A 24,705-nucleotide genomic window follows, 5' to 3' on the forward strand; every position below is an offset into this window, starting at 1 on the left:
ACTTTTGTTCTTGTGAGGCATTTGGTTAAATACTTTAGTGAATATGAAAATGAGAGCACTCCCTAAGTCCAGTTCCATTTTTTGATAGAACTTATAGAGAAATATTTTAATCTTTGTTATGAACATCTTTACTATATACTTACATATTTACATATATTTATATAAATGCTTAATATATTAAAGGGAGATTAGTTGAAAAGTGCATCTCAAAGAGCATCAGCAATAGTTGAAGTGAATTGAATGTGAAAATTTAAAATGTGTTGTGGAAAATGAAAAAGTCAAGGCATGATTAGATCCTGTATCAGTGACTTGTATTTTATTTTCTTTGGTGATATTTGTGAGTAAATCCATCATTGTGAATGGAATTACTCTGGGTATAAACCACAGCCCTGAAAACTGATCTCCCAGACTTCTTTTTCTCTTCACCAGAGGCCTCTGTCCTGCGGGACACTGCATGTGCCTGCACCCTGATTGGGAGGCTGCAGGACTGGGACTGGAACATTCACCATCTCCCTATATGCTTCTGGAAAGCCTTCCTCTAGCAAAGGTCTCCCATTATTGCACTGTGTTTGTAACTTAAAAAACAGATTAAAGTCTTTTGCGAGAATGGTGCCATATCCTTTAAATTGCCTAACAAGCAGGCAGTGTGCAGGCAGAAATCTCAGAGCAAATATGCTTTGCTTTCACAGCATTTCTGAGGGAAAAGCTATGTGAAGTCTCTTGTCCTTCACCATGTTGTTAATTAGGTTAAATGCTCATCTGTACTGCAGTTTACATAAACTGTGAAAGTATCATTCTAATCTTAATTTGCATTAAAATATTAATTGTAAAACTTCAATTATAGTGAGAGATTTCCTACAAAAAAAACTATCTCAAATCTGAGGAGCTGTAGAAAAGGTCTATTTTGTAAAAATATATTCATAAAAATTTGTAACACACATGTATGTATACACATACATATATGTATATATATTCATGATCTTTTACATGTATTTCTGGAATGTATTAAAAATGTTGACTAATTCTCAAAATATATTTTATTAATTAAATTTTCAAATATTCTCTTTAGAATGCAAACTTCATTGCCATTCTCAAATGAATAATTACATTTATATTTTAAGTGGTGCCATTAATGAATATTACAAAAAAAGAAACACTAATTTGGAGAAATATATTCTTAATTTACTGGAAAGGAAGAAAACCTCTCTCTGCTGATTGACCTCTTACAAATATATTTACCTTTTATTATTATTTTTTTACTCAAAGTAGAAATTAAAATGTTTAATGATGTATCAAAACAATGTATTAGTAAATAACATTTATTAGTAGCCTTTAAACCGTGTTTTGCATCTTTTGAGGCAGGATGGTAAGTTTCATTATCTTCATGATTTTACAAATTGGGGAGAATTTTGAATTTCCCGTTTGCAAGGTAACTTTCTAGCAGAAAGATGTTTACCAGAAAGATGTTTATATTCCTAGTGCTTCAGTCACCTTCTGCCTCATCAGAAACTTCATGTGGTTGTAGTTAAAGCAGTTTTAATGTTAACTCATGGTTCCCAGCACACGATTCCTAAATTAGAGTCCCAGTAAAACCTGAGTATTTAGCACCAAGCTGTGCCTGGGAGTAGCAGAAGGAGCAGTGCTGAAGACACAACAGTCGCCCCTTAACTGCTAAGGACCCTGCACATTTTTTCGCAGAAAGAAGTGGAGTCTGAGGTAGGAGGCAAGGAAGTTTGTGAAGGATCAGAGAGGGAAAATGACTGGAGTGATAGGAAAAAAAAATTAAGTACTCTTGTCTCCTACACTCTGAGCCTTTATATCATTGATTTTGTCTTTTTTTAAAGTAATTTCCCTATTACAGTTCATAGGGGCTTCTTTTTATATGCTGAAGGCAAGATAAAAAACTATAGGTTTCTTAATTGAGAGGTTTCAGAAAGAAAACAGTTCACAAGCATTGTTCTGCTGGATTCAGCCTAAAAAAAAATAAGCTGTTTGTTGCCTAAATTGTTATTTCACCTTGACACCATTCTGAAAGATGACTTGTTATCTCTATTGAAGGCTTCATTAGCCTGAAAGACGTGCAGAAATAGAAGTGCTTTGGAAGAGCAACAGGCTTTGCCATAGAACAGCAATGTCGGACACTGTCACGATCATTTTCTGTGTGGTTTGCACTTATACAAAATATAGGTATAAAAATGTCTGCATTTTAATAATTGTTTTTATCCTGTGTCATACAGTTAATTTATAGTATGCGTCACTACACTTAATGTTGGTTCATGCAGTAAAATCATGTTTGAAAATCTGCAGACATAAATTTAAGTATGTGTTAAAAGCTGAGTGTAGCAAAGATAAGTTGATGTTAACTGCCATGATCACTTGCCTGACTCTTGCCAGCAACTTCCAGGTATGTTTAGGAACATATTGCATGAGATAGTATTTGACTTTTGAGAAATGTCTACACACAAGCTTTCATAAACCTTTATTCTGTCTTTAGAATTTGGAATGATGGGAGATCATACAATTAAAAGTCAGCGACCTCGATCTGTTCATGAAAAAAGGGTCCCTCAGGAACAAGCTGATGCTGCTAAATTTATGGCACAAACTGGTAATACATCAGTTACATTTTTCTATTTACTGTTGTTAATTTTAGCAAAACCACTGCATGTTTCCATAATCTTTTGCTGCATATTTGTCAGTTTTCTAAGCTGATAATTTTTTTGAATCATTTATTTTTTTATTTATTTTTTCACCAGTTAAAGTCCATAAATAAAGTAGCTGAGAATTAGGTAGATTACACAAAAAACATGCACTGTGAATATAGATACTGAATTATTTAGTGTAAGCATGAATTTCTTCATTAGTAAAAGCAGTATCATATGTAGAAGACACAGGACATCTTACTGTGACAAGCTAACTTTTGTTTTTAAAGATGTTAAGAACATGCTTCAGAATTTCTTTATAAATAGACGGAGGTCTAATCCCACCTTTAGACATTTATCAAATTAATTGCTAGGGTGACTTTAATGTGCATGCATTCAGCATTTACTATCTTTGGCCCAGCACAACACTCTATTCTCTAGTTTCCAGATTCATAATTGCTAAATTAAATTGGCTGTAAGTAATTTTTAATTGGATGTGCAAATTATCTAACAGGTTTTCATCTAAAACATATTTTCTAATTTTGTTTGAGCAACTTCATCTACTTTAGATAGAGGTACCAAGATAATATTACAAACCTAAAGCTAAAATAAAACTAAACAAACAAAGCCTGCTTACCAACAGTTACCACAGCTGCCTTTGAGGTCAATGATAAAATTTCAGTGGTGAGTTGAATTAAGCTCTCATACACCAAAACTGCTGCCATCAGTAATGATCGGTGTATCTGTTGGTAAAATCTAACTCTTCAGTGGTTCCCTACACACTCCATTCCAGTAAGTTACTGCGCTGAAAATCTTGTGCTCCATAATTATTGTATGGATTTGAAACAACTTACTCTGTATTCCATAGTTACTAACCTAGAAAATATGCCTGCATCAGTCATACATAATGCTTCCAGTTTATATTCACTTTAGTAAAAGAGCTATAATTTCTTCTGTTTCTGTTGCATGTTGACTAGGGTGCTTTACTTAACAGAATTGCAGAAATCAGTATATTGAGTAATCTAAATATGTGTATAGCCAATCACTGTTGATCTGTTTGGTAAAGAATTTAAAGGGGGAAAAGTCTGTTTCTCTCCTATTAATCTATAGGACTACTTTTATGCCTAACTCGCAGTTGATAATATTGTAAGACAATGTAATGGAAGAAGGGAGCCTAGAATATTCTTGGTCTCCATGCAGCTTTTGTTTAGGCAAGTAGAACTTACTACTTACATACATAGCTCAGTATGTTAGTTGCTTACTACATAGAATAACACCTTCGCTTTTATGCTGGTTCTTGAATTCATACAATTACTCCAAAAGATAAGAAAGATGATCTATTTTATTTCCTCATACAAATCCCTGAAACTTCCATGTTATCATGTAAAACTTGTATTTGATAGTTTCTAGTCATGCATTGCAATGCATCTATTATGGGTGTTAGAGAACTGCATTATAAATGCAGCACTTATACCATCACCTTCTGATAGATTGTGTGTGTGGAGTGGGAGATGAACGTTCAAAATTATACAGGCTTGGTTTTCAAGGCCCTGTTCTGAAAGCATGTGAGATATATCAGCAGAGCATATAAATTTACATGGCCAGCTTTGAGGAAATCTATAATTTCCATACGGTAGGTTTAACACATTATAAGTAATATTGTGCTCTTTTTGGACATACTTACTAATTTTCATCTCTTCTTCATTTTGATTTTCCTTTGTAGTGATCATTGCATATTTTCTTCACCTCTAATGCATTCATTTTTTTGCAATATCATCTTAAACTGATTCATAAGTTTTTTTTCTAACATATCTATCTCATGAATTTACCCACATACTGAGAATTCTAATAGCCTTTAAAGTGAATGGATACTGTTTATGAGGTTTCTTATATTTTATGCCTGTTCAATATTTTATTTTGTGTAATAGTAAAACAGATGCAAAAGTGCAGCAAAACGTTTGCATGGTTTAAAAAGGCAGAGAGATAGGAATAGAGAGGGATAGGAACAGAGAATTGTCCTGGAAAAAAAAATGAGAAACATTTAATACTGTTAAGAGTAGTGGACTTAATCCACTAAGTTTTGCTGGAATGGAAGACTTTTAAAATGTGACATGAAAAATATGCATTATCCTGTTTGTGAGTGAACCATTTATGTGAATAATTTATTGCCCTGTATTTGTCATTTTTTATGTTTGGGCTGATCCTTCTCTTAGGTGTTATGGGATTTAGAGAATATAATACAGGTAAGTGTTACACACATCAATGAGGCCTTCGATACAGTAAGTTATGTTTCCTCTTACATGTAAAGCAGCAGCGGAGAATAAGAGCTTGGTAGCTTGCCAATAGTTAAGTTGAGGTTGTAGATTTAGTAAAATAGATATAAAATTTTAAGACTTCTCAACATAAATCTGGAAGTAAAATAAAAAGTAGCCCTTTTGAAATTTCATTTCAGAAAAGAAAAAATACAAAATAAAGCAATAGAAGGTTTATTTTCAGATTACCTAGGCAGTCAAGATTTATTGTAGGAAATAATGAAGTCTTTATTTGCTTTAATTAAAAATGGTTAACCATGGTATAATACGTCAGTGAAGGTGTTTCCTTCCTTCAAATTAATTAAATTAATTAAAATTAAAATTTCATATTGACAACGGTACAAAATACTCTGAAAAATTACATATTAACAAAAAAAAAAAAAACAATGCATTGTGCAAAAGGAAGCAAAGGAGCTGGTAAGAAAAATTTGCTCTTTATTTGCTCTGTTTTCACTCTTTTTTGCATCATACATCATGTTAATGTGGAGAATCTTGCTCCAGTAAATGTTTAAGCCTTCTTTACATATGCTGAAGTATATTGCTAGATTCTGATCTTTGTTAATGGACAGTACATATATGCTCAGAACTTCTAATATTTAAAATTAATTTCAAAATTCAGTCAATATAATCACACTTTTTAGTATTATGTCATTGCTGGTTTTCATCATATTGCAGGGGTTAAGGGCAATTTTTTATAACGTTAAGATATCAGAAATCTAAAATTTTTAATACTTCATTTCTGTATTCTATTATCTGTGCACTGTCACCATTTCTGTGTTGACTAGTGGACAATTTACGCTGAGTATATATGACTGGTTTACCTAATGAGGAACATCTTGAGAAACATAGCTTTGAATTTTTCTGCTGTTTGACCTTTTATCTAAACCATTTTAATGAAGGCAAACTCAAACTTCAAACATGTAGGAAAAGACAAAAAGATATTAGCCTAGAAACCCATAGTTTCCAAACCCATACAAGTATTTTTACTATACACATGGAGCTTATAGTACAAATTATGTAATTGTTGATGTCTTCCTACGTATTAGCTATACTTACCATATTATATTGTCTAATCTGAACCCAGGGCAGGTAATAGCCTCATCAAAATACTAAATTCATATCAGAAAAAATTATTAAAACAATAATAAGTGTTTAAATTTCTCCTTTTTTTTTTTTTCACTTAACAAAGAAAATTACTACAAAAATCACCGGTTAATTTTTTTATGCAAAAAACCCCATCATTTTATACTTGTCAATAGAAATTGTAATAATTTGGTATAATATTATGAAAAGCAGGGGGATTTTTGTGCTAATTATAAATCATTTTATCTTCTTACTGAATAAGAAGCACACTTTTTTTTTAAGCTTTGACTAGCCTTAGAATTGTTTCTGAGAGGACTCTCACAGACAAGCATTTTGCGAAAGTTTCAAGCTCGCTACTAAAACAATTTCAAGAAATAGTATCTCACTTTCTGCACTCTTGAAAGAGTTTGGTTTGCAGACTTTCACTTGATTGCAACCAGTATCAAAGCTTTTGAAGAACAGAGGTATATTGAGATAACTGAAATTTTAAGCAGCTATTCAAGACTGAAGTTTGTATCATGCCACTGATTTTAAAGCAGAAAATCACATTTGTTTCAAAAAGGACTTAAGTTTAAAAATCTTGGCAGAGCCTTTGGCATGCTATTTTATTCCGATTTTTATGGGAGAACATAAATAAGAATCCACAATTATTTACTCAAAGTGTTCAGTGAGGTTCATCGCATAATTTTTGCATTTGTTTTCTGAGAATACTCAAGGGATCCAGTTTGCTGAACATGAAGGCATTTGGGAAAGGAATTCCAGAATTTTATGTGTAGATGTTCATGGAAACTAAATTCAAGTATCCTTTCCTGAGCATCCATGGAAGAAGACTTTACATGTTACTTGTTTTCATAAAATAGAAATAATACAGTGTGCTATCTCTCAACAATTAAAAAAAAAAAAGGTATTCAAATGTACAGTATTAATAAACCACATCTGACAATTTTGAAAATGGTGATATGAACTATATGCAGTCATAAGGTCTAGCACACCAAATTGTTTAGCACACCTGTATGTCTAAAGTGAGGAGCAGATCTGTGCAGTAAATGATCAAACCAAATTTTCCATTCTACTGTTCAGGTCAAAATTTGGTAAGCAAGTTGCTTCTGTTCATCAGGAAACTAGATAACTCCCTTGAGAGAAAAGATAAGAAGTTAGGGTTTAAGAAACAAAACAAAACAAAAACCAGAATTCCATTACATCTAGAGTGATAAGTATAAATATCAAAGACAAATCCTTTGCTGTTATATAAAGAGTTGTCTATGTTCTTTTAGGATCCTTAGGGCAGTGCTGTTTCTGAAGTGCTGAAGGATAGTAGTTCTCATAAAGTTGTAAATGATGCTAAGTGATCAAAGTGTTTCTCTCTGACAGGCGTTATGTGACTGCAGCATTGTAGGTGTCTTTATTTTCTATTCATTGCCCATTTTCACAGCTGCTTTAGTCCATGAACTTTTAAATATTTGTTTTGGTGTGGTACTTTTCTTCTTTGATTTGTAAGAGCAGACGATAATGAGTTTCACAAAAAAAAAAAAGTCTTATTAATACTTATGCCTATATTCATGTTTGTTTGTTGTCTTGGATACAGGTGAATCTGGTGTTGAAGAGTGGGCCCAGTGGAGTACGTGTTCAGTTACTTGTGGTCAAGGGTCGCAGGTGCGAACCAGAACTTGTGTATCACCTTACGGGACACACTGCAGCGGCCCTTTAAGAGAATCAAGGGTTTGCAATAACACTGCCCTCTGTCCAGGTAGTGTTAGCAGCCAATAAATAAAATTGTGGATGTTTTTGAACTGTATAATGATAAGAATTTGAAACTATATCTTTCTTATTGTTTTTAATATGAATTTCATAAGAGCATTTCAGTTAGAGCAGAGAAGTTTAATTCTATTCAGCTATGAAATTTTTGTTATGTAGATTGTTATTTAACTTTCCGAACAGTGAAGGTATGAAACAAGAGTCCCTTTTTTCTGACAGTTTCAGATTTTTTTTTAAAGTTTGTGTTCTCCGATTTCCACTCAGAGAAGAGAAGGTATAGCATGAGTACAAAATACACACTAGGGAAGAAATCCAGATCATCAATACCTTAAAAAGCAGAGACTGATTAACAGGGTGGTTTAAGCTATTCGTCACTGCAATTGTTTTTTGATTTAGAATACTGTCTTTTGGACAATGGGCCAAACAGTGTCCTCTGCACAATAATGTCTTCATGGACTTTCAGCTACTGACCAAAGGAAGAAAGATCTTGTTAATTTTATTTTGCCTAAGAAGAAAGATGCCTAAATCACCTAATTTTACAGGATTTTATCTTCCTTCTCTCCAATAAGAAATGGGAATTTTTCATATAAAGCCAAAAATATTCATGTAATTCAAAACCCAAGGTAATTAATTTGCTGTCAAAGTAAAATGAAAAAAAGTTAATTCTTAAAATTCACATTGTCTACCAAAGTTTTAAACAAGGTTCACACAAAATGACTGTTCCAGGGTGCGGCTTTTGTTTCTGGATACCCAGTATGAGCAATGGCTACCAGTTCTCAGTGGATAACAGTGATACTGCCAAGATATTTTCCCTTTTGGATCACCACAGATGATTCTGATAATCTTTATGTATCTAAAGATTCTGATAATCTTTATGTATCTGATAATCTTTATGTACCTTTTCTAAATAATTACTCTTCTGGGCTAAATCTTGCATATTTTATTGTTTCACATGATTACAATAACCTTATTAATTTATGTTGGTCTCTGATTACAGGATCACTACTGTGTGGCAGTGTATGAGATTAACAGTTTAGAAATGAGCTTTTGCTAGTCACAGCTCCATTTATTATTCAAATGTCCCTTCAATTGTTAGTCTAAATATTCTCTGTCCTCATTACATTATGTATCCTAATTCAGAGAGTTGCATAGTTCAGGATTAACCCTGGTCCATGAATAACAAAATGCATAATTTGTATACTAGTATAATTAAAACATACTTTGAAAAAAAACCAATCCAAACATATGCATACATAACTGGGATCTTGCCTGTGTACCCAGACCTGTACCACTCATTCCATGCAGCTTTTGGACTCTGTCAACAGAGCAAGAGTTTACATCACAGAGCATAAACTAGAAACAATAAATGTGCAGAAACATAACAGTGGTCCCAGGGGTGCCAGGGGTAGCAGCATTCTGACAGCTGGAATGTTTCTTCATCACAAAGTTGCTCTTTCAGAATAAAGAAGTATGCAAAATGGCCTCCTGGACTATGCTTCAAGCATCTATCCACAAACTTCAAAGGAACCTGTTAAAGTTGCAAATATTAATGCAAGACTTCCAGAGTATTTTCATCTACTGCCTTCATAATACTTCCTTTATTGTCAAAGATACTCTCTATTATGTTAGGGAATGCATCTTTCTCTGATCTGACTGTCCTAGAAAATGTTGAGAATGGGATTCATCAGCTTCATCATATATATATATTAGTATTGATATTAAACTTTAAGTTTCAAAATAGTACTTCTGATAACTCAAAATCATAAAGGAACCATTTTTTATGTAATTTTTGTTTATTTATATTTGTTCTGGACCAATACTTTTTCAGTAGCAGAAGTCCATTAGGTGATTCAGTCTGTCTTGCAGTCAAGAGCCCTCTAGAGAAGTACAGCATAGCTGGCAACAAAACATAGCTCAGGTAACTGTTGTTGTTACTGCTTCTTTTATGAGCAAGGATATCTCAGGATCCAGTACTGCACTGCCTGTGATTCATTTCAGTGCAATGAATAATTTTCTAAGACAGCTAAAATTGCAAGGAGAAAGAACTTAGAATATCTCAATTAGTTTCTGTTTCTTCATTCACTTCAAGAACTTTTAACAAACTCTGTAATTTAATTTCAAAAAATCCTTTAATGTAGCATCTGATTTGATTATTGAGCCATTTTAAACTATGATACCATAGAATCATAGAGTAGTTGGTTTGGAATTGCCCTTTAAAGGACATTTAGTCCAACTTCACTGCAGTGAGCAGGGACATCTTCAACTAGATCTCCTGTCCAAAATGGCCTTGAACACTTCCAGGGATTTGGCATCTGCCACCTATCTAGTTCCAGTGTTTCACCACAATCATTGTAAAAAAAATTCTTCCTTATTGCTAGTCTAAATCTACCCTCTTTTGGTTTAAAACCATTACTTTTTGTCTTATCACTAAAGATTTTGTCACCATCTTTCTTATAAGCCCCTTTAAGTATTGAAAGGCCACAGTAAGATGTCCCCAGAGCCTTCTCTTCTCCAGGCTGAGCAAACCCAACTCTCTCAGCCTGAATTCATAGTCAGTCCTCTGATCATTTTTGTGGCCCTCCTCTGGGCTCACTCGAACAGGTCCACGTCCTTCTTATGTTGTGGGGCTACAGTGGTGAATGCAGTACTCCAGGTGGGGTCTCACCCGAGCAGAGAAGGAGAATCATCACCTCCCTACGCTTGCTGGCCATACTTCTTTTAGTGCAGCCTAGGATATGGTTGGCTTTCTGGGCTGTGAATGCATACTGGTGGGTCATGTCCAGCTTTTCATTTACTAGTACTCCCAAGTCCTTCTTGGCAGGGCTGCTCTCAATCCCTTGATCCCCTAGCCTGTATTTGTGCTTCGGATTGCCCCAGCTCAAGTGCAGGATCTTGCACTTGGCCTTGTTGAACCTCACGCTGTTCACACGGACACACTTCTCAAGCTTGTCCTTGTACCTCTGAATGGCATCCCTTCCCTTAGGCTTGTCAACTGCACCACACAGCTTGGTGACTTCCGCAAACTGATGAGGGTGCACTTAATCGCACTGTCTAGTACTGGACCAGTACTACTTACGTTGAAACTTCGATAACAGTAATAACTTTTCAATTTCTGCTCAGCTTAAAGCTGATCAAATCAAAAGCATTTAAACCCCAATAAAAGCCTCCCAAAATATACTTGTAGGATGAAGGCCAGCAAGGCCTCACGCCTCCTCCCAGTTCACAGCATTTGCGTATTGTGAACACTGTGGGTGTTCACTTCAATATGATTAGGTTCACAGAGTGGCAGAAAGAAGGGAAAGATGCTTTGCAGTAATCCAGACTTGTTGTGGTAGCAATGTTTTTGACAGATAAGTTGGCGATAATCTGAATATTTTTGTCCCAAATAATGAATCTTGCATCTGAAACTGTGTTATAGAAAATAGTAACTCCTCTGTGGGCTAGCTCTCCATCTGGTGTAATTTGGCATGCCTCATCTAGCTATATAATTCATCAGATATTATTTTTTTTTTTGCATTTAGCAAATGGTATTAAAGAAAGAAAATGTAATTGAAATGTCAAAAAAATATTCAAAGGTAAGAAATTTTAAATTAGGATGTTTTTTTAAACTTGATCTGGATAATACCATATGCTTCTATAAAGCATTGAACAGATTAATTCTCCTTGATATTTGTTTGCTGACAATAGTTGTTTTCTTATTGTTATGCCTTTTCACTCTTGATTTCATTGGTTATCTACTAGTTTCAGATATAAAAGTCGATACATACAAGAAGTCTTTTTCGTAATGAGATAAAAATTTGTCATAGAAGAGGATTTTGGGCACAGAATAATTTAAGCAACAAACAGATAGAGGCTGCTGAGAGTCTGAGTTCACCCACAGTGAAGCATTTTGGTTTGGGCTATGTTCAGATTCAAAAGTCACAAAAGAATTATTGTACGTTGCTATTAAAAGGCAGGCACTTTTGGCAGAAGAGATATACAACCTTTTGGTTCAAGACAGTATCACTAAAGAGCCCCTCAGCACATGTTTTTGTAATTTTAAAATGAAGATAACTAACAACATTTTGGCAGCATTTTAACTTCAAATTAACCAATAAATGCATATGTACCTTAAAAAAATCAGTCTGTTTCTACGTAGCATCAAGACCTTTCTAATTAATTATTTCTTTACAGAATAATCTTTTCCTAATTTACATTATTTTTTCTTTTGCTATGTTATGTACTTTTTGAAGTTCTTGTTGCACCTGAGCATCTTAACCATTATTGTATCAGAAGATGAAACTATAACATTATTATTACTGACCAGTGTTCAGAATCTGATCTGACAAATTGGTTTCTCATTAATTTTTCTTGTATGATAATAAATTTGGAGCCTTAGAGATACATCAGGATTCAGAATCTAATACTTTGCCAATGAGAAAAAAATTCTTCAGATCATATGGCTAGATCAGAGTAGCTGTTAAAGTATAGCACCTGTGAGAAAAGATGAAATGTAAGGGATTCTATCCATATGTAAGCATCAGTTTGCTAGTTGTAGATGCGTTAGGTTAGCTGGTTTTGACCAAAATCTCACAGTTACTCAAGGTTTCTAAAATAATTAGACTGTAATCTGTCACTTTAACGTTAATTTGGAATGTTCCTGAGATTTAAGTTGTTTTGGTTTTTCGGGGTTTTTTTTAGTTAATATAATGCAGATTGATGTGATACTTAGAATAAGATAATTGTAATAAAGCTAACCATGTAGGATGTGGAATAAAAACATTATTTTAGACCACTTCTATATGACCAACTAAAAACTTTCCAGCAACTGAGCTGTTAACTAGTGTGTTAAAATATTCCTTGTATAAAGCTTGACGTCTTCTGTCAGATACAATTTCTCAGAAGTTACCTAACAAGCTTTTTACCTCAACATAGAATCTGAAATGATGTTTTTCCTTACTTTTAATGAAATGTAATAGAACTTACCTACATGCAGAATTCCCCTTGATCTTACTGGTGATTTTGTGATAATTTGTCAGGGAGCTGAACATCCTTCTGCACCCTTGCAACTGAATTTCACCTCAGGAAATGTTATTCTGATCCCTACAAGAAAAGTGTTTTATTTGTAGAAACTGGGCAGGTGGTATGTGCCTTCAGGGCAGAGGAAACCTATATACGAGTTCTTTCACAGTGATGAAAAAAAGTGAGGAAAAAGCAGAAAAATCTATTTCTTCTGTAATGTTGTGAATCATTACCAATGATACACTGAGATGTTATACACTATTTCACCCTCCAGACACCCTTCAAACAGACAGGGTTGCAGAAACACACAGTTATGTGATATGGAGTGTGATGCTCAGTCTGGGTAGTAAGTGTCTGTATTTTTCTTAAATGTCTAGCATTACTACAAATCTCATTATTACTTTCCTTTCCTCATAAGCCTAATTTAAACCTGTGCAACTACTTTTATTTAAGCAACAGAAAAATAACTAAAGGTTGCTTTTCAGTATTTTCCAATTTATAAAGAACTGGCTTACCAGTGCATGTATGGAATTTGTTTGCTAGTACATGCTTAACTGTAATATAGAAATTTCTGAAAATTTAACTCTGTTTATGGAAAGGGAATGTATGTAGTATATAAGCACATACGGATATAGTATTTTAGTTTGTCTTGCAGCTGGAAAAACATCTATGATTCTTTATAATATTTAATACTTGTGTATAAAAATATTGGTATGTGTTTGTAATTTATTGTGTATCCTGAAAGTATTTGAGGCTTGTTGAGTGAGCATTTAAGATGAAATGGTGCATGTATTACTGAGTATATTAAATCAATGATGTTCATGTAAAGAAATACCACAAATCTCTTTTGCTTATGTGGTCTTGGAATTTTTGAGGAAGACAATCAAGCAGATCATACCATTTTTCCACCAGAATTTAAACAAGTGAAACAATTGTTTTAATAATTGTTTTTAACAATTGTTTACGATGTTGACAGTAAGAAATGATTGCATTTTTTCTATATTTTCAAAAGAAAGCTTAATTTTGATTGCTTCGTGTTTTTAGAGCTGTCTTGTTAAATCATTATATCCCTGATATTCAAAAAAACTAGTCTCCTGAAAATCAGGACTGTTAAACATGTCTCAAGTCAGGCACCGAAGATATTGTAACTTTCTTTTGAAAAGGGAAACCATCTTTCTTAAAAGAGTAAAAGAAAGAAAATATGGTAGTAAGATTAGTTTAGAAAAAATGGTTCAAAGTTAATGATCTCTTAGAGAAAATATACTTTAAAAATAGAAATTAACTATATTTTATAAGGGATTTATTTGCCAATGGTAAATATTACCTATAGTGATTTATTTGGCGTTAGCAAAATAATTCCTATTTAAAATATTGATCTTGTTTATTTTTAAAGCCTTCTGTTACTTGTGTGTCTGTTTCTGGTTAAAATCTGTTTGGTTTGTTGCAGTACATGGCGTTTGGGAGGAATGGTCACCTTGGAGTTTGTGTTCATTCACATGCGGTCGAGGCCAAAGAACTAGGACAAGGTCATGTATACCTCCCCAGTACGGGGGAAGATCATGTGATGGACCTGAAACACAACATAAACCTTGCAATATTGCACTCTGCCCTGGTGAGCTCATATAGGAACTCTTTGTTTTGTTACAGTGTATTCAATGTGGGTTTGTGATTTCTTTTATCACCCTTCCCACAGGAAAAACGGTTATGCACAGTGAGCAAATGGGGTAATATTGTTCATAATTCAGACTGTACTGATTAAAGAATATAATCAGGATTGTAACCCTGCTCGAGGTACTACACAAGCAGATAACTAATTTCTTCAAGATACTCTCCCTCTAGGGTGGGGTACGCTGTGTAGGAAAGCTTGATTCAGGGTGGGTCTTGCAGAACCAAAAGGCAAACAGCTTTCTGAGTGTGGCTTAAAGGGAAGGAAACAGAGGACAAAAGGTTTGTGTCCACTATATCTGTTTGCATTATGTTTATTAGACGTTCACCGTAAACATTCATTATACAACAAACATATTTGGGAAACCACCAAATTTTAATTTACATTAATTTATTCAAGGCAGGTAGTATTTACATGTGTGCAGAGAGAAAGGCTGAAACAAGCTAGGGCATTATTTGAATCCCACCATTACAGTAAAGATTTTAAGCGACTCGTGTGTATTTATAGGCATGTATAGATGTAGACACGTATGTATGCATACATCATAGAATCATAAAATGAAACCATAGAATGCAACCCCTTGCAATGGGCAGGGGCATCTTCCACTAGACCAGATTGCTCAAAGCCCCATCCAGCCTGGCCTTGAACATTTCCAGGGATGGAGCACCCACAACTTCTCTCAGCAGCATGTGCCAGTGTCTCACCACTCTCACAGTAAAGAACCTCTTTAACAAATCTAATCTAAATCTACCCTATTTCAGTTTAAAGCCATTACCCTTTGTCTTGTCAATATCTGACCTTATAAAAAGTATATATATATATATCTATAAATAAAATGCATATTTTATATACGTGTATAATATATAAGTATTAACATAAGTTTAATAACCATAAAGATTATATATATTTTGATAATTTATTGTTATTGAACTCATTGTAAGACTTGGGTATTGTAAAGGTATGAGGTAGCTGTAGTGTAATTTCTTTCATAGGTTCCGTCTGACAGTGTGAAGGTTACCCTTGCAGTGAGTTTGTTGAATATCCAGAGTTAACAGCACTGCTGTAAATAGATTCTCTGTGGCTTGAGCTCTTCCTGAAAATGGTTGATGGGCATTTCAGTAGCAAATGGTTGTCTGATGATTTAAAAACAGAGATAAAGGAAAAAATGGAACTTAGTGCCTCAAAGAATTAAAACTAAATTTCTTAGATTTTTTTTTTTTTTTCCTAGTCCACAAAGTCTACTACAACTTTAGGACAATTTTTAAAAAAAAAAAAGTTTTAGTGCTGAATGTAGCTGCAAAAATTTTGAATTAATCCAATTTTTGGCCAAGTTGATAGCAGTGCAATTGTACATGTGCCTACGCAGAAGTAATTAACATGATATATGAACATGAAGCAGAGTTGACAACAAAGTTAACAAGAGGAATACCAAATAAAATAGCAGAGAAGAAATTAATGCATTCAATTCACTTCAATATTGCAAAGAAACAGAAAAGATATTTCACCTTAGCTGTCAAAATAAGAAGTTATTTGAGAGTTCTGGATTTTGAACTGTCATTTGTACATAAATGACTTTCACCAGAGGTAGTTATATACTGGTTACAGTACTGCAACTGTTTAAATCTTTGCTGACTGCTAAGATTTGCTGTAATTTGAATGTTCAATTTTATAAAGGAATCTTCTTGCTGAATTCTTTAGTCTTTTAACAGTATTTCTGAAATAGAAACCTCACACGCTGTTTGCTCCTAAAGGTAACAAGAAGATATGCAAAATGCATACGAGCAGCCACAGAACGAATTTTCACCAAAACCACTATAATAATTGATTCAATCTTTCCTACCCTAAATAATACTATATAGCAATGAAAAAAACTAAAGAGGTTGCACTGAAATATAATTTCCATAATGTTTTCTTCTTCACATAAAGCTTTAATGATTAATGAATGCAAGCAGCTTCCATGTTTGGAAAGATTTCCATTTTCTGCTGAATAAATTATCAGGACACAGTTTCATAGTTTCAGAGGCATTTGCATCTAGAAGTGTTTCACAACCAGGCATTACATAGAATATTTAATATAGAATTTTAGGAAAAAAAGCCTCTTCAATCCACTGGTTGCCAAGATCCTAAGCATTAGAGATGCCAATAGTAACTGAACTGTTTAAAATGTTGTGTAGTTACTATCAGACAACAGTAAAATAGTTCACCTCTATATTTTACTAAACAGCGGTGCACCCATACAGACACAGTATGTTCAATCACTAACCTAAAGATTCTGCTTCCTCTTTTAATTAGTACCATTAACTTAGGAAGCTGCTATTCCACCCCTCCTTTAGAAGAATCCTGAAGTCAGGGGTTAGCAAATGCACCAAGTAAGATACTACAAAATAATAGTTATATAAAACAGGTTTTCAAGGACAAGTATTGATCAAAATTATATCACAACCTACATTTTGAATTTATATTGGGTAATTGCAGCTGCAGTGAGGAACTGGTGATTGCTGAAGTCTGTATGAACACAGGATTCTGAATTATCACAATCAGTAATAACACATTTCATAACACCCATTTTCAAAACTACCATGTAGTCCTAGTATATATTTAAGACCATATGATTTTTCACTTCTATGGAAACCTAATCAATCTGTATTTTTTATTATTTTGGTTTTTAATATTTTTATTTACCTCAAGAAGCTTTCTGATATGTAAAATAAAAAAATACCAGCCCTAAACCTTTACCCATGGGAATATTCTGTCAAACTCAAAATGTATAGACTAATACAAAATGCTAAACACAGAACTGGTCACCATATCTATAGTGTTTAAAAATTCAGCTTGACAAATTCAAAAGGAAGATTATGCAGTATGCGTTCTGCACAAGCAGACCTGAGGAGGAAGGAAAGCGATTTTCATCCTACATTTTACATCAATAAATGTCGAAGAGCTGGGATCATTTACGTTACAGGGAGGATTAATGCTAAAAGTATGCTCAACAATATAAAAGTGCAGAGAACAGAGCCTGTGTAAGACAAAGTGGTAACTCCTGTTTTCCTATTGCTATTTGACTAAAGAGACCTAATTTCATAGTCAAGACCAGTAATCTTATAAACTGATGCATCTGAATGATCACTGCATCTACAGTAAATTGCTCTGAGGGGCTCAGGGTTTAAATGATACAAGATTGGCCTCCGCTTTTGCCTAAAAAGACAAGACAAGTCTTTTATAAGGCCTTGTTTTTAATAAGGCCTTTCAAACTGCATGGTATGTGAACAAAATAATTCATCCTTTTTTGTATCAGTGTACATTTAGAGGAGATGCAGCGTTCTTTACTTGAAGAAAAAGGAAAACAGTTTTAAATTATTTTAAAGTAGCTCATAATGGCTGTACTTGATTGCTGCCAGAAGTGAGCCATCTTCAGGCTAGGCACAGTCCGGGGGTCTGCATTCAGGTCTAAGTTGAAACCCTCTAGCCTAGAAAGATGTCACAAAGCCCTTCCTGGCTTAGGTGATAACTCTGCTGTATTCATCTCTTTTTTGCCTGCTGTGGCAGTCGACGGACAGTGGCAAGAGTGGAGCTCGTGGAGCCAGTGCTCAGTGACCTGCTCCAACGGCACCCAGCAGCGGAGCCGGCAGTGCACAGCAGCAGCCCATGGCGGCTCTGAGTGCAGAGGGCCCTGGGCTGAGAGCCGGGAGTGCTTCAACCCTGAGTGTACTGGTGAGTACCAACTGGTGCAGGGAGCTGCATCTCTGCTTCCCCTGCTCAGGGGAGACTCAGGACAGTCTTGCCAGTAGTTCTGAGGCACGAACTGGAGATACACAGGCAAGTTCCCATGCTGCCACAGGACTCGGCAGGCTGCAAAGGGCCAGAGAAGCCACCTTTAGAGGGAGACCTGGGGCCTCATTCACTTTAATTGATAAGACAAAAGCTGAAGGGTAAGTCCAGAAAGGCTGCATGATGGGCTGTGTATCAGCTATTTGTTTTTTCATCAACTTTTAAAGGACATTCCTCAGTTCAAAGAGATATGTTTGATTCCCTTTTACACTGAGACTACTTCATGATACTCTGGCAAGTATAAAAGAAGCCTTCCAGGGTGGGTAAATTATATTTATACCATCTTTCAAGCCTCATTTGCACTGTCGGAGCATGTAAAAATCAAGCTGCTAAAATATCACATGCAGAAACGTTTTTATTTAGTTTTTTAAAGGGTACTTATGCATTGTAAATGTCTTTGATTACCCTACAACAACACTATGAAAGTGTATAAAAAAAAAGTACAAAAGGGACAATATATGTTTTGCAGTCTAAGTGAAAGTTGATGTGCACCAATTCCTTTTATTTTATCCAAAGATGCAAGTCACTTAGACAGCAATCCTATATTCAGGAGCCAAGTAAGGACTTCCTCATCTTCCCTGTGTCTACATCTACCATTTCTATTGCTATCAGTTATATATGGGGAGGTTTTCCTCAAGTAAGGAGTAAACTATATATCCTCCTTTATGACTGTCATCATGTCACCATCATAACTGTGTTTTTCTGAGCAGCAAATGGCCAGTGGAACCAGTGGGGCCACTGGAGTGGCTGTTCCAAATCCTGCGACGGTGGCTGGGAGAGGCGAATAAGGATCTGTCAAGGTGCTGCCGTGACCGGGCAACAGTGTGAAGGAACCGGAGAGGAAGTTAGACGGTGCAGTGAACAGAGGTGTCCTGGTGAGATGCAAATATAGTCGCTGTTATTGTCTACACTGCAGTATGGCTTACTTTAATGGTCACCTCCAGCAGAGACAAGTCAACATCCATAGAGCGGTAGCTATAGAGCCATATCTAGCCTTGCTTCAGACAAGTCACTGCTGGTTTTCTTAGTAGTGTTTATGTAGGTAGGTGTAAAATAGCCCTATTGGATATATGAGCAATGCATCAATGTTTTGAATAAATCAAAATGCCATAGTAAAGAAACGTATCAGAAAAATATTTCATTGCATAGGTATGCCTATATTGTCTGGGACAGCCATTCTTTTTGAATTCACTGTTTCTCAGAATATCAGGGCTGGTTTTGTAAATCATATGATTCCTTTCATCCAATAGGCAAGAGACATCTTTGTCATATATTTGGGATAAATTCCATTGCAGGAAAAAAGTGAACCTTACTGTATTGTATATAATGAGTGAATACATGTGAAACATTTTATAAAAAGTAATTTAAAATGAAAAGGCACATCTTTCCCATTTTAATATAATGCTTAAATATATTTATTTGCAGCACTTTTTACTTTGCCCTCCCAACAGAATTAAGCTTTTCCCCCTGAAATCTAATAAAGGTGTACTTTTGAGCTTCTTCAAAAGTGATGAATAAAGATGACAGCTGGTGAATCTGATCATGTATAAGTGTAAAGACACATTGTCCTAAAGTAAAAGGATACATTGGTGGATAGGTGTAAGATAACAAAATAAGGTGTAAGGAGTATAAGATGTCTTGGCCATTCACTTGGGAAATTATGTGTTCTCACCTGCAAGCCAGGAAGCAGCAAAAATCAATTTAGCAATTTCTTTTACTTCTGGATATTTTGATGACTTGTTCTCTGATAGTCAGTGAAAGGCCTTAAATGGCAGGGATGATTTGGGTCAGGACATGGGTAATACATCAGATGTGAATTTTATATTGTCAAGTTATGTTATATTTTCTTAGGCAGCATGTTTATTCCTTGACAGCCATCAACGAACAGTTCTCAAGGTGTCTGCAGTACAGTAGAACAATGAATCTCATTGCATCTGAAGAATAACAATAGGACTATTTGTACTTACTACGTTATAATACTACACGGGAGAAGTTAACCAAACTTAACTTACGTCTCAAATGATCTCTTTAATTTTGATAAAATATTCATTATTTGAATAGCAGTATGAAAGAGTACTTGTACTTAATTCCTGAAAAAATATAATTTCCATAGTTTATGCAGACTTCCTCTATAAAAGCACAGCACTAAGAGAATGCTAATATGAATCTTCTCAATAAGCAGACGTTCATATCAACCAGCTTCTGCTTATAAAACCATTCTTGAAATAATTTGCATTTATATGTTTAAAAGTAAAACCATGCTGCTGCAGTCCAATTTACAAAGGTTGCCACCTGCTGTTAATAAAATACTTTACAGATGTATTTACAAGTCAAACGCACACAGGGCTTTATTTGCCATTTGGTAAATTTATTTATTTACTTGATTAATTCCAGATTAGAATCAGTGTGATTATAGAAACCATAACCTAAAACACCTTTTGATAAGCTATACTTGTGCAGAAGATTAAACATGAATAACAGGTTTGATTTCTTTGTTTCTAGACTGACATTTAGGAAATCAGCTTTACATTTTATCAACACCAAGCAAAACTCAAAAATGCTATACAGAAATGATCAATCAAAGTATAAGCAAATTTCATTACTCGTGTGATTTTCTTCAATAGCGCTAAAATAGTTCAGCAAAGCTATTTTTGTCTCAGTGGTTTCTTTTTCTGTGTAAGTCATTGAAAAACATGACAGGCTGAGATGTTGTTTTTTTTTTTCTAATATTAGAATTGCTTTGCCATTAGCGTAAGACCAGATCCTTAGCTCTGTATATCTGTGTAATGCAGAGGTCTATAAGCTTACAGAAAATTAAATTATAGCTGACTTTAAACTGTGGAAGCAAAAGGATAATTAAAACTTTTTTCGCTGGCTGCTGTTAAGAAGATACTTTGCAAACAGAGCTGTCTGTTTCAGACTGGCTGAAGATCTCGACTGGACTTTTCATAGTTTGAGTCCTGCTTTTTTTGACCATTATAAAGTATTTTCGTTGTAGCTGATCAGTGATTCTCTGCAGATGGTTTGGGCAGGGACTTAATTACATCAGACACTCATAGAAGCTGAATCTAAGCAGCACTAAGAAAAGCAGGCTTAGAAATATTACATGAAAGTTGTTTTCTCAAACATCTTGACTTACAGAGTCATAGAATCAACTCGTTTGGACAAGACCTTTATGACCAAGTCTAACTGTTACCCCAGGACTGCCAAGTCCACCACTAAACCATGTCAGACCATGTCACATTTCTGACAAATGCTGGGTATCTTTGTGATTTATTTCACAGCTATGAACTTTAAAACGGTTGTTTCCTTCTTATTAATATGCTGGGAATGAAAAACAAATATATAAAGATGTTTTGGCTTCAGCCATTGTTCTGCTGTTACATTCCAAATGTCTAAAATTAGATTTAACTCCCAGTAGGTCAGCAGTGTTAAGGATTTAGAACTCTGAATTAGAAGCACCCTTTTGTGAAGGCTAACTTCAGAAAATGGGAAACAAATCAGAGACAGGAATAAAACTTCCAGATTTGCTAAGCTGCTAGCCATATAGGAGTCACTGCAGAAAACTTACACAGAATGAAGGAACAGTAGCTCTTTCTCATAGGAATAAGGGAGACAGCTGGCTAACAAAAGAAAATCCAACTTGTGACTGATAAGGAGTTACATGGCAAGTTGATCAGAAACTTTTAGAGAAATGTGTGAGAGAGACAAGCTAACTCCCATCGAACGTGTCAGTAAAAACTTAAGAGATGTGAGAACTGAGAACAAAGTATGGTATTATTCAGGAGAGAAGACTTCCATAAAATTATTTTTAAGATAATAGGACCATGTTCTCATTAGGTTCCAATAATATAGAATAGGTTTCCAGAAATACTGAATTCTATAATAGTTACTTCTATAAGAATTCTATACATATCCCAATATTTATGCTTTACCAAGATTTTACATAAAACAGATTCTCATTTTTTTTCTCATAAACCTATTGTCAGTGGTAGAAAACATAATACAGGAATTGTTTTGACCAAAATGTTTCTGAAAACAATGATAGACTACCTTGTTTGCTAATAAAAAGATAACAGTGCTGATAACTGCTGAAGACTAGCTCATTATTTCCTACTGAAAGTGGAAGTTTTCTTCAGCATCACCACTAGCGCCATACAGTAGAATATGAGAAGGGGAAAAAGAGTCAAATAATTGTCAACAAGTAATTAAAATTAAACCTGTATGGTTTGGTTTAGCTCTGATTACAGCACTATTCTACAAGATGTTCAAAAGCTTTTTTCCATTGCCTTTTTTGAAGATAATTTTGCCTGTGGCATTGAATTAGGATTCAAGAGACTAACTGTAGTTCTAGCTTTATTTGTAAGCTACTGTGTTGTTGACTAACTTGTTAGCTGCCTAGGTAGATCATATACTCTATGAGGTTGTGTTTCTGTTGCTTTGTGTGTTGTTCAGAGCTTCCTTATATTCCAGGTGGTTTGATTGCCTCTTGGAGATTTATGTCCTCTCACCAGTAACATCAGAAAAAGACTGCTTCTAGACCGCAGACTTTGTTGAGTGTTTATGCTTAGGTGGAATGAATTCAGGCCTATCATTACAGGGGTGGTAAATCTGAGTACATGCTATGTGTGGGAAGATACTGATGAATCACATCATTAGTGAAGGAGAGATCTGCTATTTATTTGCCAGTTTTAGCAAATTTACCTCGGTATCTGCTGTTTGCTTCTAAATTTTAGCAATTCTCTATGATTTTGTACAGCTAGCTTACATTTATCTGTGGGTGTGTTATGAATTAATTGTGCCATAGTTAGAGAAATACTTGAACTGGTCCTGAGCAGAGCCAAAAAGGTCAGCAAAGCTTTTTAACTCAGATATAATACCACTGCAGTGTGACTGTAATGTCTTCATGGGCAACATTGGTTGGAGCCTCACAGATGCTTTAGTGTGGGTGGATGCCTGATTAGTAATTTCTGCCAGCTATACTTTAGCTTTGTGAAGAGCTGGTTTGTTTCTTATGTGCAGCAGTGCTTGATCTAAGGTATTTGTACAATGCATAGTCAGCCAGGGACCAGGAAAGCTTCTTTACCTGGGCTAAATGATACCTCTTCCAACCTCTGACTTTTTCCCACATCTCTTTCCTGGTAACTCAGTCTTGGAAATGCCTTTTACTCTGAACACAATGCACAGGTGCACAGATTATCTCTGGCACTAGGCTAAAATTAAAATATAATCTTGAGTTCTGAAAAGTGTGACACAAAAGCACACAAAAAGTACCCTTCCAAATAGATGGGAAATCTCTGATACTACCTGTGATGTGCTAACATAAAAGAGAAAATATGGTGTATATAAGTATGCATAGTTTTGGTTTGGGTTTTGGTTTTGGGGTTTGGTTTGGGGTTGTTTTTTGTTTTTTTTGGTTTTGGTTTTGGGTTTTTTTTAATAAAATAAACCACATTTAACATTCAGTGTTTGGAGGGAAGTAAGAGTTTCAGCTCTAAGAATCAGCACGTAAAGTGTTGATTAGTGAACACAACACATTTGAAATGGCCACAGCTGCATGACAAATACACTTCTCAAAGAGCTCTAAGCTTTAGCAAATTTATGTGATTTATAAGATAACCTCCTCATTATGTTAATTTACACTCCCCAAATCAGAACATTTGTTTTTTTTATAAGGTCATAATAGAATGGAAATTCCATTCGCTTGTGTCACCAGATGGCTTATGTTTATCAAAATCTGGCTTTTCCCATTTTAACACTGGCCTGATGCATTCACTTTTTGGCCATGTCTAAACCAGTGCTAGTATTCTAGATTATGAATATAACTGACTTTCTTTGGGTTTTGCCATTAGTGGATCTCTTGATTTTTTAGCAGCACCAACTGTCTTGATTTACGATTCAGGAATGCTGATGGTGAGGCAGATTTAGCAAGCAATTTTTCTTCCCGACTGTGATTCATATTAGTATTACTGAGCCATCTGCTAGGTATTCTTTGTCCTCCACAAAAAGAGGGTACATCTTTGTGTAGAAGTCTGCTCACTTCCCTTACTCACCGTAGAGTCAGCAGAAGAACAAAACGGGAAAGATGGACAGTTTTGTGGGTTAGGAAATGGGATTGGCACAATCTGTGGTATGTTCCTGCTTCTGGTAGAGATTTCCCATGCAGCCATGGGTGAATCACTGAATTGCTTCCTGCCTTATCACCCCATCTGCTATAGTGATAGACTTTTATTTCTCGCTTCCTTTTTCTTGTTTTGTAGCTCCTCTGCTGTAATACAGTGGGGTTCAATTTTCCTGAAATACAAATAATAGTATTCATGGCTTTTCTCTGCTGAATTTGGGATTAATTAGATTTCAGCAACTAGTGTTTTTCAGTTGTGAGGTGACTTCAACCAGATGTTTGCTGTGTTAATTTGCTCAA

The 24,705-nt window shown here is 34.9% G+C and overlaps 1 protein-coding gene across 6 annotated transcripts in view; it reads left to right on the plus strand.

Moving 5' to 3' along the window:
- The window catches only part of ADGRB3 (adhesion G protein-coupled receptor B3), a 465,858-nt gene that overhangs the window by 183,546 nt on the left and 257,607 nt on the right, over positions 1 to 24,705 (plus strand). For 5 of the 6 annotated variants that reach the window (XM_062608135.1, XM_062608134.1, XM_062608138.1 and 2 more), the window contains 5 exons: positions 2,495 to 2,605; positions 7,620 to 7,781; positions 14,238 to 14,402; positions 18,003 to 18,167; positions 18,995 to 19,159. In XM_062608135.1, the coding sequence (XP_062464119.1) occupies positions 2,495 to 2,605; positions 7,620 to 7,781; positions 14,238 to 14,402; positions 18,003 to 18,167; positions 18,995 to 19,159 (768 nt within the window). The remainder of the gene's footprint in view (positions 1 to 2,494; positions 2,606 to 7,619; positions 7,782 to 14,237; positions 14,403 to 18,002; positions 18,168 to 18,994; positions 19,160 to 24,705) is intronic. The other variant, XM_062608137.1, reaches the window with a different exon arrangement.

The sequence above is a fragment of the Pezoporus occidentalis genome, unplaced genomic scaffold (genome assembly GCF_034315485.1).
Source record: "Pezoporus occidentalis ecotype Australia unplaced genomic scaffold, CSIRO_AGI_Poc_V1 ctg13, whole genome shotgun sequence".
Taxonomy (NCBI): Eukaryota; Metazoa; Chordata; class Aves; order Psittaciformes; family Psittacidae; genus Pezoporus; species Pezoporus occidentalis.